This window comes from Puma concolor, chromosome B1 (genome assembly GCF_028749965.1).
Source record: "Puma concolor isolate L17-30 chromosome B1, mPumCon1.1.hap2, whole genome shotgun sequence".
Classification (NCBI taxonomy): domain Eukaryota; kingdom Metazoa; phylum Chordata; class Mammalia; order Carnivora; family Felidae; genus Puma; species Puma concolor.
In genome coordinates, this window is record NC_141670.1 from 173705446 (window position 1) to 173725416 (window position 19971).

At 41.5% G+C, this 19971-nt stretch overlaps 1 protein-coding gene across 1 annotated transcript; it reads right to left on the reverse strand.

The window, feature by feature from the left end:
- Positions 1–1783: 1783 nt before the first annotated feature.
- Positions 1784–17031, reverse strand: CHRNA9 (cholinergic receptor nicotinic alpha 9 subunit). The gene is made up of 5 exons (XM_025921968.2): positions 15497–17031; positions 15095–15240; positions 14011–14165; positions 6481–7013; positions 1784–3404 (listed from the first exon to the last, which is right to left on the reverse strand). Exons 1-5 carry the CDS (start codon positions 15558–15560, stop codon positions 2863–2865), a joined length of 1440 nt encoding a protein of 479 aa, XP_025777753.1. The 5' UTR covers positions 15561–17031; the 3' UTR covers positions 1784–2862.
- Positions 17032–19971: the final 2940 nt, after the last annotated feature.

Sequence of the window (19971 nt, forward strand, 5' to 3'; positions counted from 1 at the left end):
TAACTTAGTAAATATTTTAACAATTAGCTTGAGTTGTAAAAGCTTTTGCTTGTCTCCAAATTTCCAAACACACGTTCACTACTCATTGGACATCTCCACCAGGTGTCTGATATGCATTTCCTATACAAGATGTCCTAAGCAGAATTCTCTCCTCCATAGCCCAATCCTCCTTTACTCTTCCCCTCAGTTGTCTGGTGTAGAAGCTCAGAATCATTCTCAATACTACTCTCTCTTTAACCCTACATCCAGCCCGTCACCATGTCCTGTCTATTTAGTACATAAATACTTAGGTCATGAATGACTCTTTCACTTATCTCCACCATCTTGGGTCAAGCCTCATTATCACTTCCCTGAATTGGTCAAAAACGGGCCAACAGATCTCTCTGCCTTTTCTATCCTTTCTCTACAATCTTCTAACTGCCCCCACAGTCTTGTTTCTGAAAAACAAATCTGACATTATCATTCTCTTGCTGAAAATCCTTTTGTGGCTCCCCAGTGTTCTGGAGATAAAGTTCAAAATTTTTAAGCATGTCTCAATGGAAACATCTCAATCTGGCTATAGGTAAATCTATCCCAAACAAGCAATCTAAAACATGGAAAAAGTTATATACACAGAGTTGTTCACTGGGTACTATATTAGCTTTCTATTACTGCTCTAACAAATTACCACAAATGTGTGCCTTACAATATCACAGTAGAAAGATGAAAAGGTCCCTGGACTTTGTAACTCTAGATTTACCTTTGTGCAAATGAATAACTTTTGTCTGCTTAAGTCAAGGGACATTGAGTTTTCTGTTATTTTTAGTCAAATACAACTGTTAACTGATAAAACTAGTTCTATAATTAAAATAAAGAAGAAAAAATGGTTTGATTCCAAGTTATATTTCTCTAATTCCTCATAATCCATTCCATGAATAAACCAAGACCTCTGTTCTAAGTTCTGCTCATCCTCTTTTCTCTTTCCTAATGCCTTCTAATCCCTACCCTACTTCTTTCTTAGTCTAGCAAACTCCTACTCATCCTTCAAAGCCCAGCTCAAATGTTACACCTCCCACAAAGTCTTTCCCAAGCTTTCCCTCAAATAGATTCGGCATCATTTTTCCCGTGGCATTTTGGCAATATTTCTATACACTTCAGACACTATATTGTATTTGTCTGGGGAGAATTTGATGACACATTTGATTGAAAGTAGGAAAAAAGTGGAAAAGCATAGGAAGTACTTCAGGGTAGAAAATCAGAATTCAGAATGAGGATCCCTCAGTCTCTTGTATCCTAAATCATGATCTATCATGACCAAAAGCAGTGTGATTGGAGCAGGCCTGGTCCAAACTCAGAGTCACAGTGATGAGGGTCTGAATCCCAGCTCCACTTACCACTTGGTTGAATGTTGAGGAGGTGGGTCACTTCCATGCACCTTCCTCTGACATAGTTTCCTTCTCTGACAAAAAAGACTAGAAATACTTGCTTGGCTGGCTCACAGAATTGTTGTGAAGATCAAAAAGGATCAGACCTGGGGCGCCTGGGTGGTTCAGTCAGTTAAGTGTCTGACTTCGGCTCAAGTCATGATCTTGTGGTCCGTGAGTTCGAGCCCCACGTCGGGCTCTGTGCCGACTGCTCAGAGCCTGGAGCCTGCTTTGGATTCTGTGTCTTCCTCTCTCTCTGACCCTCCCCCGTTCATGCTCTGTCTCTCTCTGTCTCAAAAATAAATAAACGTTTAAAAAAAATTAAAAAAAAAAAAAGGATCAGACCTGTGCATAAGATTTGCTATGATACCCAATACAAATGTGAATCATGCAACTTTATTATACATAAGAGAAACTCAATAGATATTTGGTGAATAATTGAATGAGCAAATGAATGAGCCCAGTTTGCTGAACATCTTATTTAAGTCAAAGACTAAATGCAGGAGTAACTTCTTCTTTAGGGTTTATATAAAATATAACCACTATATCACCATATATGACATTGTCATTATGAAGAAAGTTCTCTTACCCATGAAGCTACTGATTCTTAGACTACCTTTATATATGGAACAAAAATTTTTATTCCATCATTTGAGAAATGACTTGAAATGCACCAGTCCTGAGAAAGGTAACATAGCGACTTAAATTGCACTGAAGAATACATGACTATTTTCCTTTCTTTTTTTTTTTTAAAGCATGTTTTAATAGGGACTAAGGGGAGAATGAGCTTGTTTCATTTTGTTTTCATTTTTAAAGAGTAATATAAGGTTCTGTGTTATCTGTACTACTAAAGGGGCCAGCCGCCTACCACCCTGGTGGGCTGCAAAAGGAATCCTTTTTTATTTCCTTCATCTTCCTACCTTTGAAATTTTGGACCTCCTGCTTAACAACTTTTCTTTTTTCTGCATCACTTAACTTGAAAGATATATTATATAATATTGATTTGAAATGAAAAATAAAAGGGGTGCAGGAGGTAGCTCAGTCAGTTAAGCATCCAAATTTGGCTCAGGTCATGATCTCATGGCTCGTGAGTTCCAGACCCGTGTCGGGCTCTGTGCTGACAGCTCAGAGCCTGGAGCCTGCTTCAGATTCTGTGTCTCCCTCTCTCTGCCCCTCCCCCACTTGCAGTCTGTCTCTCTGTGTCTCTGTCTCTCTCTCAAAAATAAATAACCATTAAAAAAAGAAATTAAAAATAAAAAGTAAACACAACATAACCACTAAATTTTATATGTATGTTTACATATATATGTGTGTATGTGTGTGTGTGTATACACACACACACACACACACACTATATATATATATATATTTGCATGTGTGTATGTAAATCTGACTTGGGAAAATATTAGAGTAGATCACAGGGAATTTTATTGCTTTATTTCCATATACCAAATGCCCACTAATCTGCTCTTGCTATGATCAAAACAGTCATCACAAACACCATAATGAAAAAAACCCACATGAAGAATCGGTCTATGACTTTTGCAACTTTCTTCCACTCACTCCCCTTGGAATTGGTGGCCTTGTGGTCTTTGAGGCACTTGGCAATGTACTCGATATTCCTTGTCAGCACTTTGTACCGTGCACAGTAACTGTCAGCATCCTGTGGGTTCTCACCCTGGCATCCCAAGTCATTCTTTAAGAGCTTGTTTATTTCCTTCTTTCTGGGGAGGTCTTTGTTTCTGTCCATGTTCAGATTTGGCTCTGGAAGTTTGCCATAAACCTTTGTGAGGTGGGTTCGCTCCCTGTTGTGGCGGGGACTAAGGCAGCTCTCACCCACATCGTAGACACACAAGACCTTGGACATGTATTTCAGGATGACCACCCTGGCCCAGGGTGGCACTGGCCGGGCCTCGGCCCCACAGAAGTGGATATTCATCACCATAATGGTCAACGCGGTGGAGGCTGTGATCAAAGCCATTGTGGCTATGTAGTATTTGCCTGGAAAATAACCACAACCGAGTTAGCTTAAAATTGTCCTTATGTTTGCCCCCCCTCCAAAAAAAAAAAAAAAAAGAAAGAAAGAAAAGAAAAGAGAAGAAAGAAAAAGAAAAAAGAAACAAACACCTTTTCTAGGGAAGCTGTATACACTAATGGTTACTAGTATAAACTTCTGAAATCAAACTTTTTGGGTTCAAATGACAGCTCTATCACTTAGTAGACTTGTGGCCTAGAGCAAGCTGTACCATCCTGCTATGCCTCAGCTTCCTTCTCTGTAAAATGAGCATAATAATTAGATATACAGGCATACGTGAGGCTTAATGGAGACGATACATGTAAAGTTCTGAGGACTGTCTCTTGCACTGAGTTAGTTTTCTAAATGTTTGCTGAGATCATGATGTGAAAAAATTCCACTTTCAACAAACAACGATCTTGGCCAGCTCCCAGAATTGTCTTCAGACCTCTTTACTGTTGGGTAAGAAAGGAGGCACTATGTCACTGTTTGTCTTTAACATGTGATTGCATAAAGCAAATATTCATGAAAAAGGAAAGTTAAGGAAGGAATTAATAAAGGTGAAGGCACAAATTTATAAAATTTAGAACAACAACAACAAAAAAAATAAAGCAAACCAAAGAAAAAGCTATTTGAAAAGAGGAATAAAAGTGATAAACCTTTGATACAGCCACTCACAGAATACAGGCAGGGTGGTGGTGGGGAGAGAGAGAGAGAGAATATAAAAGAAGTAACAGGATAGAAATTTAGAATACAATAAAACAATATTATAAATAGCTGTACAATAATATATTTGAAAACCTAAATGAAATTTCTAGATACATAAGACATCAAATTTAGCATAAAAAAAAGGAATAGGAAAGCTCCAGAGTTGGTTTTATAGATGAGTTTTACCAAACTTTTACAAGTTTGTGCATGTCTTATACAAGTCTTACCATGTCAAGTTGTTCCAGAAATAGAAAAAGAGAAAACTGCCTATCTCCTATTATGAAGTCAATTTAGCCTTGATTCCAAAAATAACAAGAAAGGAAATATTAAGGTCATTTTACTTACAGATGTATTTGAGAAAGTCCTATAAAAATTATTAGCTAACTAAATCTAGTAGTGTCTTAAAATGATAATTCACCATGATAAAGGAGGGTTTAACTCAACATCAGAAAACCTAATTCACTATATTAATGGGGTAAAGGAAAAAGCTCAGATGATAATCTTAACAGATGAAAACAATGTACTTGATAATTTCATCATCCGCTCATTATTTGTTAAAAGCTCAAAGTAAACTCAGAATAAATGGGACCTGTCTTAATATGCTAAAGACTATGGGCCAGAAGCCTAGATCCAATACTACACTTCTTCGGAAAACTTAAACACATTTCTATAAGATTAGAAATGTATTTCATAGGTGCTGCAAATGACACATTGTAATAGTTAATAAACATGCTCAAGATCTGTGTGCACCTTTCCTAGAAAGGAATTATTTCCTAGAAAGGAATATTATCACAGACACAGAATAAGTAATGTTGCAAAATTTCTGACACACATCCCAAGACTTCTCTCTTTAAAGCTTTAGCCAGCTTTCCATTGAATGTCACTTGTAAAGAAGAAAGAGAGATCTGCCAATTGTTCTTGCCTCAAATAGGTTGTGATTAGAGGTCATCACTGTCAATCATTTCTGTCTCAGGAGAGGCAATAGAAATGCCAATACACTTCTTCCTCTTTATTAGTGGTGTGGATGTGGGGCAGAGAGAACTCTCTGTGTCTATTTCTCAAAAAGGTGAGTGTGTGTGTGTGTGTGTGTGTGTGTGTGTCCGTCCGTGTGTACATGCATCTATGTTTTTTGCTCTCCAAACAGGGAAACCAACATAGCAATGTCTGAATATTGGGTAATATTGGATTCAGTAGAGGATAAAAGGGCAGTACAACATCCCTTTCATATTGGTCTCTAAGTCTCTAGGTGTCCTGAAATTTCTCCTAATTGTCTACTTTAAGAACCAGAAATTAGGTCTAGCCTCTGATTCTGGGAAGCATCTATTACAACAGCAAGTCATTGAGACAGATGTGTTGGAGCTGAGTAGGACCCAGGTGGCAGGGTGCAGGTAGGAAAGGTGTTAGGAGGGGCCTCAAAATGAGGTAAGGAAAAGAAGAGGAGGCAGGGGTGGGTAGTCTCTGTTTCCACATCTACCCTTAGAAGGACATTTTATTAGAGCAGAGTATTGAAAATGTGGCCTATCCTAGAATCACCTTAGATTCCCAACTCTTGCCCAAGATTGCTAAATCAAACCTTTAGATGTAGGAATCTACATTTTAACAAGTTCTCCCATATCTACTATACCCAATAAAGGCTAAAGATTATTCTCTTAAGGGAAGATGATGGGCTTAAAAATAGTCAACTATTTCTATCATGTTCGCCGGTCTTTCCCAAGAAGAAATCCCTTGTGATGTGAAAAGATAATAATAGTCACTACTTACTGGATACTTACCATATGCCAGCTCCTACCCTAACCAATGACACAATGAGTAGCAATTACACAAAATTTTCAGGTGATGAAACAGAAACTAAAAGATGAAGTAACTTGCCTAAGATTGATCATTAAGAAATGAGTGGTGAGATCAGAGTTCAAATGCAGATTTCTTTAACTTCAAAATCATGGTCTTAACTTCTAAGTCAATGAAACAGAAAGTGCATCAAAATCACCCAGAGGCCTTGTTAAAACAGATTGCCAGGGTTTGCTCCCAGAGTTTCTAACTCAGTAGTCTGGGTGGGCCCTGAGAATTTGCATTTTAAAATGATGCTGCACTGTGGGCCCAGGGACCACACTTTGAGAAGCACTGTTCTAAACTATATTACCCCTCATTTCCCTTTTGTGTAAACCCGGAGGCCATAAGACTAGTTTTGGAAAACAGCCATATCTGTTTTCAAAGATGCCAACTGAAGACACTAAATGAAGTATGTGACAGCCTGTGTTGAGTCTGAGGTTGACCTAATTGTTATGAGTTTAAAGGAACAGATACAATCCCAGTCACTACAAAGCTAGTCTCAAAGTGTGAGACACTTGAACTCACCTATCAGAGGCACATTTTCTGAGGCCGGCATGATCTCTGCCACCATGAGCTGAAATACAGTCATGGCCAACAGGATGGTCACTCCCAAGGAGACCTTTTCCCCAGAGGCTGCTGGGAGATAGAAACTCAAGGGAGCCAGAAAAGATATGAGGACGCATGGGATGAGGAGGTTGACGATATAGAATGAGGACCTCCTCTTCAGAAGGAGAGTGAATGTCACATCTGGGTAAGGCTCAGAGCAGCAGCCATAGGAGATCACATTCTTCACAGCAGGCATGCCATGGACCTCCCACTCCACATCTTCGATGAAGTCAGAGAGGTCTCCACTGTCTAGGGCATTGAATATGTCCACCTGGTTGCCATTGTAGGTCCAGGAACCAAAGGTCAGATTGCACTGCTGGTTATCAAAGGGGAAATAGGTGACATCCACTACACAGGAGCTTTTGGTGATGGCTGGTGCATCCCAGGTGATTAGCCCATCATACCGCAGAACCACGTTGGTGTTCACAGGCTCAGAAGATTCGTCATCAGCCCTGGAGGCCAGAGGAGGAATATGGAAGCTGCTGGTCAAGACAACTCATCAACTCCCTCACTCCAAACAGCTCATGGCCCTGTGGCCATCACTTCAGTGCCTCTGGCAATGGGTCACCATTCTCCCTGTCACCCTGGCTGAAAGTCAGAACCAATTCCAATTTGCCCCTCTCCTCCATCTCCTGTAACTACTCAGGGCCAACTTCTCCGGAATTCTTCCTTTAAAGCATCTCTGCTCTATGTCCTTTCCTCTTCATTTCCAAAGCCAGTTTCTTAGTCCAGGTATAATGATTCAAGCATCTAGACAAAAAGTAACCCTGTTGAGGCTGAATTCTAACAGGGAGGCCTGCTTACCTGATTTTATTGACCTTGGACACAAGAATATTAAAATAGCCTTTTGTTGCGATTGGAAGAGTTGTACATGTTTATGATAGAACATCTGAAAAATGCAGACAAAAATTCATTTACCCATAACCTAAGAAATAATGATTTATTCTAGGTATATCTTCTTTTTGCTTTATCAACATTTATGCCTGGGTACAGAATTTCTATTTTCCTTTAGAGAGTGACTTTTTCTACCACCATTAGAAGGCAGATGAAATGTTCATCAAGGTGCCCCAGCCTCCTCTGGCCAAGGGCTAGATCCAACTGATTCACCCTCCCTGGAGTTTAGATCTTATGTAGACGGACCCAAAGACCAAAAACAGTCGCCCTGGTGGTGCTTCCTAATAAAACAAACCAGCTCAGGAGTCCTTGCTTCCTCAAACTCTAGAGCAGTCTCAGGGTGTCCTTTCTAAAAACTGGTCATTGATTTTTTTCCCCCTTTATTTTTTAAAAATGTTTATTCATTTTTGAGAGAGAGACAGAGACAGAGCACAAGTGGGGGAGGGGCAGAGAGAGAAGGAGACACAGAATCCCAAGCAGGGTCCAGGCTCTAAGCTGCCAGCCCAGAGCTTGACATGTGACTCGAACTCATAAACCATGAGATCATGACCTGAGCCAAAGTCAGACACCGACTGATCCACCCAGGTGCCCTTTTCTTCCCCCTTTAATTCAATGAGCTGCACCATGCCCTTCCAACAAACCCCTTTTTTCACAAAGTAGTCAAAGTCAGTTTTCAATGCTCACAACCTTAACTGATACGTTTCTGTTCACATTTAATGCGTATTTTCCAGTCTCCCTTATAATTTTTTCCCTCCAAAACATATTACGGTTAAATGTAATGTGAAAGGCATCCTGGATTGGATTCTGGAATAAAAAGCACATTTGTGGAAAAACTGGTGAAATCCAATAAAGTCTGTAGTTTAACTAATAACATTGTATTAGTTTTGACAAATGTACTGTTATATAAGATGTAACATCAGGGGAAGCTAGGTGAAGGGTATATAGGAACTCTCTGTACCATCTTTGCAACTTTTCTGGAAATCTAAAATTATCCTGAAATAAAAAAATTATTTTAGCATAAAAAGGATGATACAAAATTTAAAATGTGGTTATTCATTCATATTCTCCTGCAACATTATTTTCACGGCTGATAGTTTTCCTTTATATTCCATTATATAGAGATCCATACTTATTTAACCCATCTGTTGATGCTCAACATTGTCAGTTTACATGATTTGCATTTATAAACAATGCTGTAGTGAATGTCCCTGTAATTGAATCTTTGCATTTATCCACTGACTCTTTCCTTAGGTTGAATTGCTAGAAGAACATGTGCTGGATCAAAGAACTGGCATGTTTTAAAGGATTTTTTTCCACTTCTTAAAAATTGGGCACCACAACATTAATTGTAATGGTCTGAAGTGGACCAAATCAGACCATTATATTTAACCTTGTGGTGCTCAAATTTTAATGATGGCCTTTAATGAGGGTTTAGAGAGGAGGATCTTTAGAATGGGTCTTTGTGAAGATAACAAGCTGAAGTCATTTGAAAATCCCTGAACCTATCCTCTGTAACAATGAGAAATGTATAGTTAGCTAAGTGAGAAGTGAGAACTATGTGTGAACAGAGAATATCACTCACCCATCCTGCCTTCTTGGTATAGGAGGAGAGAATCTCAGGATCAGAGAGAATCTCTTTGGACATTTCCAAAACAAAAAGAAGCCCCCACTTTCTTTCCAAGGCTAACTTCCTTTCCGATACTGTGATTCCTGTCCTCCCAGGTCTCCTTCAGGATTCTGCATCTCTTGGTTCTCCTTTTTTTTTTTTTTAATGTTTATTTATTTTTGAGAGACAGAGAGAGAGAGAGTGGGGGAGGGGCAGAGAGAGAGGGAGACACAGAATCCAAAGCGGGCTCCAGGCTGTGGGCTGTCAGCACAGAGCCTGACACAGGGCTCGAAGCCATGACCGTGAGATCATGACCTGAGCCAAAGTCGGATGCTCAGTAGTCTGAGCCACTCAGGTGCCCCTCTCTTGGTTCTTCTTATTCTATATCATGTAAACCTTTCCCAACGCTGTTCCATGAAAGGGCGGGCCTACTCCGGCCGACTCCATCTTGTTCTGTGTCCTTCACCTTGACCACGCCTCCTCCCCTTGAGTAACCTCCCACTCACCTGCCTAATAGGACTCCGACCCTTCCCCAGACCCTTCCCCAACCAATCGGCTGAGGCCACAGCCATTACCTCACCAACTGCCCCCAGGCCCCAATAAAACCTTTGTCCTTTTGACACTCGCTCTCTCTCCCCAGTATCTCACCACTGCATCAGTGCAGGTAGGGGATTGAGCTCGAGCTAGCTCGAATAAAGGCTCTTTTGCTTTTGCATCGGACTCGGCTCCCTAGTGGTCTTTGGGGATCACGAATTCTGGGCATAACATTCCACAGTCTCTCCTACCAGCTTTCCTTCCTCTCAGGCACTTCTCACTTCCCACCTCTTTTTCTATACACTGGAAGTGATACACGTTGCTGTCACTTCCCCATCTTGCTTTTATTCTTACAGTTTGGCTTCTTCCCAGTGTGTCCTCTTTCAAAGGTCATTCATGACGCAAACAGCAAATATAAAGACCTATTCTAAATTCCTATCCTGTTCAATTCTTCCCAAACATTTCACACTGTAAGTTTCTAGACATCCTCTCTTCCCTGTGGTTTCTATGACACAACTCTCTCTCACATCTTTTTCCACCCTTTTAGCCATTTCTTCTATATGTCTTCTTTAAATGTCTTCAGTGAAGAGTTTCACCAGCTTTATCCACAGTCATTTTCTTTCCTTCCTTGAGTAGTTCTATAAGGGCTCAAAGGGCTTTTGGTATCTCTATCCCTGACCTTCTTTCCAGGTTTAAGAATTGCCTTTTCAGTCTCTTCATTGGTTGTCTCCATGTGGATGTTCCTTTGGCCCCCCCAAACTGAATAGATCCCACACCAAACTCATCATTTTTTTCCTCAAACCTGTTCCTCTTCCCCTCCTTCACTTCTAAACTCATCTAACAAGTTTGCCATTTTCTCAACCACCTAGATGACTTAAGCGAGCCCTAATGCTAAATTCTAGACAAAGTCTGTCCATATATGATAAGGTACCCAATTCCTTAGTAGGTCTAAAACAAGTGTTAACATGGCCCACTGAAACCCAACCATTAGGGTCACCTGGCTATCTCAGTTGGTGGAGCATGCGACGCTTGATCTTGGGGTTGTGAGTTTGAGCCTGACATTAGGTATAGAGATTACTTGAAAAAAATTGGGGGGCACCTGAGTGGCTCAGTTGGTTGGGTGTCTGACTCTTGATTTTAGCTCAGATGATGATCTCATGGTTCATGAGTTCTAGCCCCCACATCGCATGGTCAGCGTGGAGCCTGCTTGGGATTCTCTCTCTGCCTCTTTCTCTCTCTGCTCCTCCCCCACTCATGCATGCATTTTCTTTCCCTCTCTCAAAATAAACAAATAAACTTAAAAAAAAACAAAAATTTAAAAACCTTGAAAAAAAAAAAAACAAACCCAACCGTTAGAATTCTCTCATGGGGCATCTGGGTGGCTCAGTCAGTTAAGCTTCGGACCCTTGATTTTGGTTCAGGTCATGATCTCAGTGTTGGTGACATCAGGCTCCCATGTCAGGCTTTGCACTGTCAGCCAGGAGCCTGCTTGGTATTCTCTCTATCCCTCTCTCTCTGCCCCTCCCCTGCTCTCTCTTGCATATCCTCTCTCTCTCTTTCTCTCTCTCAAAATAAATACATGAACTTTAAAAAAAAAAAAAGAACTCTCTCATGATAAATGTACATTCAGAATTTCTATAATCCAGTCTTTACCCAGTGTAATGTTAGGAATCCTTGTAGCCTTTTGCACTAACCATTATATTGGCCATATACTTAGACTAAACAACCTTACTAGAACTCTGAGCCAAAATTGATTTATTCTTTTACTGATCTGGTAACAGAGCCAGTATCTGCTTGAATAACTATATTGCTAAAGAGCTCACTATCTTTTGGGAACATTCTTTGCTTAAGTTATTCGCTATGATTATTTTTTAAACTGTTTGTCTTCCCTTTAACTTTTAATAGTCTTGGATTTTAGAGCAATTCTCTCTTTTCTTTACCTAATTTTCTCCTTGGTTGACTAACATAGCTATCAAGTCTTCCCAAGGACTTCTTGCTTCCAAACTAAGTGTCAACAAATTCAACTGCTCCTCACATGAAGTAACTTCCAGACCAATAACCATCCTGAACACACCCTAACAAGTGTAGCCCTGTGGATTCAGGCACCAGTGGTGAATCTAGATGTTAAGCATCTTCCTGCCCAATCTATATTTATCACAACTGATTGGATCACTACCATATACTCCTCTTTCCTCTCCCACCACCACTCAGAAAGCCTATTTTGTGGTCTCCAAGGTTGTGTACTACCTTCTCAGAAATAATAAGAATATTATATCTGGGATCAGAAGAGTCTGCAGGTCCAGGGATTCAGCTGGAAGGGCCAGGGTCAGGAAAATGGCTATGACCAAGGTCCCTTCTTTGCCTGATCCTATAACTCTCTTCTATTCTCATTTCAGCTGGGTATAGGAATGCAAATGGCATCCAACCATAACTACATTTAGAGTTTCCTTTAAGTAATAAAATTCTGACATTACTGAGAAGGAGAATGCAAAGCAGAATAAAGGATCTGAGACAGAACTATCTGGGACAGGAAGGCAGAGAAGACTGAAGAGTCAACCCAGAGGAATAGAAAAGAGTTGATTAATCAACGTGATGAAAAGATTCCCTGAAAGGGACAGGGAACAGAACTCACACACCTCAAGGCCAATGATCTGGGGAGAAAGGGGGAGGGGAGAAAGGGGATAGAATTTAGGAAAGCCACAGTAGGTTTGTATGAGCTCATGAGCACACAACTGGCTTCTGTAACAACAGGGGACTGGGGTAGGTCTAACTTAGGTTACCATGCAAGCTTGCAAAGAAGCATGTCAGTAAGAGTTGCTCACACCTTTAGCCAACCAAAGCAGAGGGAGGAGAAGAACTAGCACTCTACTTTCCAGGAAGAACTGTTAGAATTGATAGGATACTGATAATGATCTATGTAAACTATATTCTCTGATTACCTGTGCCCGGTGAGTGAGAGGAACTAATGGACAATGTGACTCATTCTCTTGCCTTCTGTGTGTGTGTGTGTGTGTGTGTGTGTGTGTGTGTGACAGAGAGAGAGAGAGAAGAGTGTAGAAACTGGACTAATAAAGCACTAACACTTGGATGTTGTCTTGCTTGAAAAGAATATGGAAGGTCCACTCAGAATGGAGAAAGGTCAGAAGGATAGGTACTACAATTCAATAGGTCATGTCCCTTGGATGAGTTCTCTCAGTTGGCTGCAACTCACCAATGTTTCTTTCTGAAGGGAAATTCATGCGCACTAGAAGGCTGAGTTTTCAGGAGAGCTCCCCTGAACTGCCCCTCATTCACCCTGTACTGAGTCAAAGAGGAACCTTTCCCAACCCACAGGAACTTGGGTTCCAGAAGAAAAAGAGAGAAGCTCCTTCGAAACAGGTGGAGCTACTGAACATGAACTGTGATAGAGCAATGTGGTTCCTTCTCAAAGTGTGGTCCATGAACCAGCAGCACTGACATCTAAAGCTTACAGAAATGCAGAACATCAAACTCTATCTCAGACCTACTGAATCAAAATCTGTATTTTCACAAGCTCTTCAGGTGATTTATGTGCACTTTACAATCTGGGAAACATAAACCGTACCTACCCGTTTTCTCAAGGTTCCTAGCTCTGAAATCAGGAAAAGGCCAACTGATGATCTTATGATCTAGTTTATCTTCCACCGCAATGTCCGAAATCCACAGGTCAGCTACTAGCTGGCCCATTCTGATTTAATCTTAGTAGTATCACTGTTACTGATACATGATCTTGGAGAAGGGAGCACAACTGTTATGGGTTGAATTGTATCCCTCAGAAATGAATATGCTGAAATCCTAGCTCCCAGCACCTCAGAATGTAAATTTGGAATAGGGCCATTGCAAATGTAATTAATTAAGACAAGGTCATGCTGGAGTAGGGTAGCTCCTAATCCAACACAACTTTTGTTTTTATAAAATGGAAAAAACAGACATAGACAACACATTGAAGAACGGCATGTGAAGAGGAGGGCAGAGGTCAAGGTGATACTTCTACAAGTCCAGGGAAAACAAAGATTGCCAGCAACCACCAGAAGCTAGAGGAGAGGCATGGAACATATTCTCCTTCATAGCCTCAGAAAAAACCAACCTTGTACTTCTAGCCTCCAGAACTGTGAGCTAATATATTTCTGCTGTTTAAGCCACCCAGTTTGTGGTACTTTGTTAGAGCACCTTAGGAAACCAATACAACCTATAAAATTGTTTCTTATCCAAAAGGGGAACGTAGCTCTAAGCTTTTATGACCCATTATTATATTACCTAAGATTCTATGACCATGATTTCAGGGTCTAGATACATGAATTGGTACTTCATGAATGTTTTAAATATCTTTTTTCATTATGTGTCAATTCTGTTAAATCAGCAAGTTCATTCCCAAGTAATGACTGACTTGTACTTACTTGTTATATAGGACAATATCTGGCCTCCATACCAGGTCACTGGGGATCCTGATGGAATCCAGTCCATCATACTGGTCTCGATCCCACGTGAGATATGCATCATGCCAGATTTGGCGGATCCATAAATAGGCAGTCAGAATCTGGTTTCTTTCATCCTGCGCAAGTAACCATGATAGAACTCTGTCCAGCAGACACCTCAACCAAATGCCTTCCATCTCTAGAACACTTGTTCCTCGCAACAGAAATTCCAAGGGCACAAATCTATTTTCATTAAATAAATGAGAGCTTTTCTAGTCTAACCCTTTGACTGACTGCCAAGGCCATATTTTTTTCTACTTAATTTACTGTTCTGAATGTAAAGTGGACAAATGTTGAAGCCATCAGATCTTTGCATGGATCAACAGCCCAAATTTCTCTGAAAATTGATCAACTGATGATTCACTTGAATGAGAAAGTCAGAAAATATCTATAATATACAGAAGAAAGTCTTTCAAGTTTCATAACTTTGTGTAATTAAATGCCTATAAGCACTGAATAAGATACGCCATGTTAAAACACTACCTTTCTTTAAAAAAAAAAAAACAGGAATAAAATTCATGTAACATAAAACTCACCATTTAGCCCTCTTAAAATGTATGATTCAGTGGATTACAATGTTATACAACCATTACCGCTATCTAATTCCAGAAAATTGTTGTCAGCCCAAAAAAGAAACCCTATGACCATTAGGCCACCACTCACGAGTCTCTGGTTCTTCGACAGCCCCTAGCAACCACTACTCTGCTTTTTGTCTCTATGGTTCTGCCTATTTTGGACACCTCATAGAAAGGGAATCCTACAATATGTGACACCATCTCTGTCTAGATGATCAAGACTTACTCTTAATGGCCAGGATCAGGTAACATTTAGTGAAATTACTTTTGTAGAGAGCACCTCTCCTTGGTATTCCCTTCCTCCACCAGCTTGCACATGTTGCTGTCTGTTCTCACTCCCTCTCAAATTCTGGGTAAGACATCTCTTTGGAAAGCACTGTTAGCTTCATCCTTAGCACGATTTCAAAGAGTCACCACTTTATGTTACTTACCATGTCCTTAATCTGAGAAAGTGTAATCTGCAGGGTGACATTCAGGACTTTATCTGTATCTTCTACTGGACGAAGAGCATTGGAATAATCTTCAAAAAGGTCATTAAACAATTTCTGAGCATATTTTCCATCTGCTGTTTCTACAGCTGCTCAAAAAGAGGGACCTGGATCAATATGCAATGTCATATATATTTCAAAGCAAAGAACAACAAACTGAGGACCAGAACTGGGCAGGACCCAGCATCAGCTAGGGACAAGCTTTGGGTATATTTTTCTGGTGAGTCAATAAGAGGCACAAACACTTCCTGGCAGTTAGAGCATTTGTTCTGTTTGCTGGCCCACTCCCACCAAAGAGTGGCCCCCAAATGAGCTGAGATGGTTACACACCCATCAGCCTCTTACCTCTCAGTCTGGAGACAGCAAAGTAAATCCAGCAAAAGGAGATGCAGGAATGGGGCCAGTTCATCTTTTTCCTGAGCCTTTAGAAATTCCCAGCCACGCAGCAGTCTTCCACTTGCCTCCGTGAATTGGAAGGGTCTGGATACAAAGATCTCACTCTGCCACAGGCAGAGTTTCGCCAAGGCAGATGGAGAGCTCAGGCTTGTGGTGCACCTGGGGCCCCAGATCCTGAGATCCATACCCACCCTCCCTCCCCTCTGGTAATCTGAGCCAGGCAGCTCTGGCAGCAGAGATGCAGGAGGCTGGGTGGGCTAGATCCGGCAGTGGGCTAGATCTAGGGGAGCTGTCCCAGCTGGGGATCCCTAGTCACTTTCAGCAGGGATATCCAGACCAAACTTTCAGATGAAGACAGGTAGGAACCCAACACTCCGGAGACTCTGCCAAAGCAGAACGGGCAGTTTCTCCACATGCAGCAAGCAGATTCAGCCTGAGTCTAATGACAAAGGGAAGCCAAGCAGAACCTCCCCTCATGAGGCAGCCTCTGGAGAGGCCCTACAAATGTGCTTCACGAGGCATTTGCAGAGGGAAAGAGATCAGTTTCATGATCTCCAGAACAGATTACCTTCTGCTTCAACCCCTTCAAGATCTGGCACGTGTCTCCTGTGGTAATGTGAGTGAATATGGGGAGAGGGGCTGGGAGAAGAGCATTCACTCCCTTTGGAAGCCGCGCTGCAATCAGGATTTGAAGCCCAAGACCTAGGTTTGACTGCAAGCTCGAACCCTTCCTAGCTCTCTAGTACTAAGCTTTCCTGAGCTGGAGACCAGGAACATAATATTCTCTCGCTCCCAGCGCTACTGGGATCTTTATGTGAAATCACCCTAAAAAAAATTGTAAAGCACCATGTAAATGTTAGTAATTTTTGCCTCTCATTTTCCAGATCCAGAATGTCTATATTTATCGAGTCACCCAGGGTTTGCTAGCTCTAAAAAAGAAACATGGTTCAAAGGCCAATCAAATCAGCACAAAAATGATTCATAACTAATGAGGATATTACTGAGAATGCTGTTTCTTTGAATTTGAATGCTACTTTATTTAATTTCACAGTCATTTCTCACACGTGATCTAATTTTGCTCCCACGAAAGAATGTCAATTTCCAATTGCCATCACTTACTCCTCTGCTTGCCTGGGGAAACTGCCTTGGAAAACCAAATTAAGATCCTTTGGTTGCCTGGAATCAGAGCAAGGAAATTGGATAGCTCTATTTCATCAGGTTACAGCCGGCTGATGAGTCACCCTGTCCCTCTTCAGGAATATATCCTTCGAGTGGAACAGACACTCAAGCCATCAGCTAAGTGTGTTTCCTAATTGCCTGTGCCCTTGTGTGGATTGTGAAGACATTATTTTCCTGCTGCCCCCAGTCTGACTCACCCATCAAATGACAGTTCCTGCTGTAAACCCTCAGGCCTCCTTCAACAAACATCTGCTCTGGAGTCTCAGGGGCTGAAGGTCCTTTTGAAATTGAGTTGAACACCTCGTTTTCACATGAGGAAACTGAGGTCTAGAGATGTTGAGTAGTTTGCCTCTAGCAGCACTTGGCCAGGCCGCCTGCCCCAACCCAGGGTGCTCGACATGCTAATACGCCCCTCCTCCTTTTGTTGTTCACCCACTTGGCAATTGACAGCAGCTGGGTGATGACTTCTCCTGCTTAGAGAGTCTCTACCTGTGTTTCTTTGATCCTTCCTGACACTCAGAACAGCCCCTGGGGAGAGGTGCTGAGTGAACACTTGGTGCTGGTACTGCTGCCTGGAAGGTGATCATCCCTGGTGATCTTACTGTTCTTAATTAACTCGGTTCATTCATTTTGGTCACTTACAATTTGTTTAAATACTTAACAGTCGATACTAACCTACAATGTTAACACAATCCAAGTTAAAGCAGTACTTTTGGGGGTGGGGGCAATTCTGCCTCTTAGGGCAAAGATGCTAATGACCAAAAGCAAACTCCACCCCAATTCATTATAAAAGAACAATGCATGAACGAAGAATTTCAACAGAGATGTAAAATAGGCTTAAAAATTCATTCTAAAAACAACTATTAGGTGCTTTCCTAGGGACCTGCCTATCTTTATCCAATCACTCAGCTCCAAACTGTATAAAAAAGAAACCTGTAATATGGCAGTCCCATGCTTTTCAGGACACTAAATGAAAAAAAGAAATCTGTTGAATTCACTATTTAGGGTTAAGGCTGAGAAGCAGGCGGATATTCTTTAGACTGATTTACAATGAATATAATCTGAATAAACCTTAGCCATCCAGAAATGTGGACCCTCCAAATATACCCCATTTCCTGAGTGCCTCATTAACTTAGGGTCAGCCATATCCAATGGCATATTTATCCAGGTTAACAAAGCACTCAGATATTTAAGTTTGGAAGTTCATGGTTTTCATGCCAACAGCTACCTTCTCCCAGCTCGTGGTACTAGTTCTGAACAGCATCTCACCATAGTTTATGCAAAATCATCACCCAATAGAGTATACTCTAGCCAGATAAAGGGGACCCACAATTCAAAGAATTTCTAGAAAGCACGGGGCACCTGGATGGCTCAGTTGGTTAAGCATCTCACTCTTGATTTCAGCTCAGGTCGTGATCTCACAATTTGTGAGACCCAGCCTCGAGTCAGGCTCTGTGCTAACAGCATAGAGCCTGCTTGGTATTCTCTCTCTCCCTCTCTCTCTCTCTCTGCCCCTACCCTGCCTGTGCACACGTGTGTGTGCCCGAGCATGTTTTATCTCTCTCTCCCAAAATAAATAAATAAATCTTAAAAAAAAAAAAAAAAAAGAATTTCAGAGAGCACAATCTTTTCAACATCTGCACCTTTTGAGAAGTGGCAGTCCCTTGCCACAAGTTCACAGACATAAAGTATTCTAGCCATTTCAGAGTTTCTGGGAGCCAAATCCTCCCTAATGGACCAATTTTGAGGTACTTGTTTATTGCCAAAATGTAATATTATGATATTAGAGACATTCTATAAGATCATAATATTTAAAAAAAAATTTTAATGTTTTATTTATTTTTGAGAGAGAGACAGAGAGAGCACGAGCAGGGCAGGCACAGAGAGAGAGGGTGACACAGATCTGAAGCAGGCTCCAGGCTCTGAGCTGTCAGCACAGAGCCCGACATGGGACTCAAACCCACGAACCATGAGATCATTGCCTGAGCTGAAGTCAGAGGCTTAACCAACTGAACCACACAGGCACCCCCACAATATTTTCAATATAACTTATTACATAAGCAATACTTATCTATTGCAGAAAAATTAGAAAGTACAGAAAAGCACGATGAAGGGAAAACAAAGGTCACCCAGAAGAATCCAACCATGCAGAGAGAGATAAGGTTCACACGGCAGCCATCTTTTTTAAAATGCCCATGGAACTGTGTTGTCATGTCTTTGAGACCTGGAAGGACACAGGCCATTAGCAGAATTCTGTCTTGCTCATGAACACATGGAAGTGCAGAGGATGCTTCTAAATACTCTTTTCCTGTTCCCATGGGGTTGGCATTGTAGTTCACACACAGTCTACCTTCAAGGGTCTCCCATCCTTTCCTGTCCCTCTCCCCACCCCCAGGGTCCCTACTCAACCCTTTTGGGTTGAAACTTTGCCCATTGTGGTCAAGCCTCCCCGGGGGGAGGCGGTATCCCTGGCTCCATTCCAGAAGAATGATGGCAGTGTTTCCATCCCTTGGAAATAGAACTCCTGCCTGACAGAGAACTCTAGTGAATTGTTTTGCTGAAAGACTCTCTTCCCAGTAGCAGAGGAGGGGTGGGGGAGGACAAATACCTTCTTTCTGCTACATTTTCATTGCAAAAGTCAAAAATAATGTAAAGGGTTATTTTTATAAAAACCCCACAAATTAACATGGCATGAATATTTTCTCCATTTTATTAAATACGAAATCAGAATAGTTTTAACCCATGAAGAGCTTGTACAGATCATTTAGCTGAGCTCCCTCGTTTTACAAATGAGATAAGTGGGGCCTAGGGACAGGGTAGATAGGAAAGGAGCCAGATCTCCACCGAGAGCCATGCCGGAGGCCCTCGGCCCCTCCTAGCAATCGGCCCGAGCTCTCAGCTGTCCTGAGTGCTCAGAGCTGTGACACTTGCTAAGCAGTGCTTCTCAACTCATTTGAAATCTCAGGAAATGCCCCGTGGGCCTCCACACCCTATTTCACTGGTAGCAAGGAGCACCTGTTTCACTGCTACTTTCTACATTTGCTGGGTTCATCCTGGACATGAGTCTCAAAATTAAGAACTCAAAGTCCCTTTAAAGGGGGTGGTCTCCAAATTCTTTCACCACACACCGGAGTTTGCGATAAGGGCTGCCAGGTTGGATGCTGAGCCTTCCCCAGAGGGCTACCCACTAAGGCAGTGCTCTCCAAACATTTGGGGATTTGTTTCTGTCTTTGTTTTCATAATCA

Coding starts and splice junctions, on each gene's coding strand:
- CHRNA9 (XM_025921968.2), bottom strand. CDS start 15,560: ATGAACTGGCCCCATTCCTGCATCTCCTTTTGCTGGATTTACTTTGCT. Junction 15,241..15,496: donor TGCTGTCTCCAGACTGAGAG/GTAAGAGGCTGA, acceptor CTTTTTGAGCAG/CTGTAGAAACAGCAGATGGA. Junction 7,014..14,010: donor GATATTGTCCTATATAACAA/GTAAGTACAAGT, acceptor TCTGGCCTCCAG/GGCTGATGACGAATCTTCTG.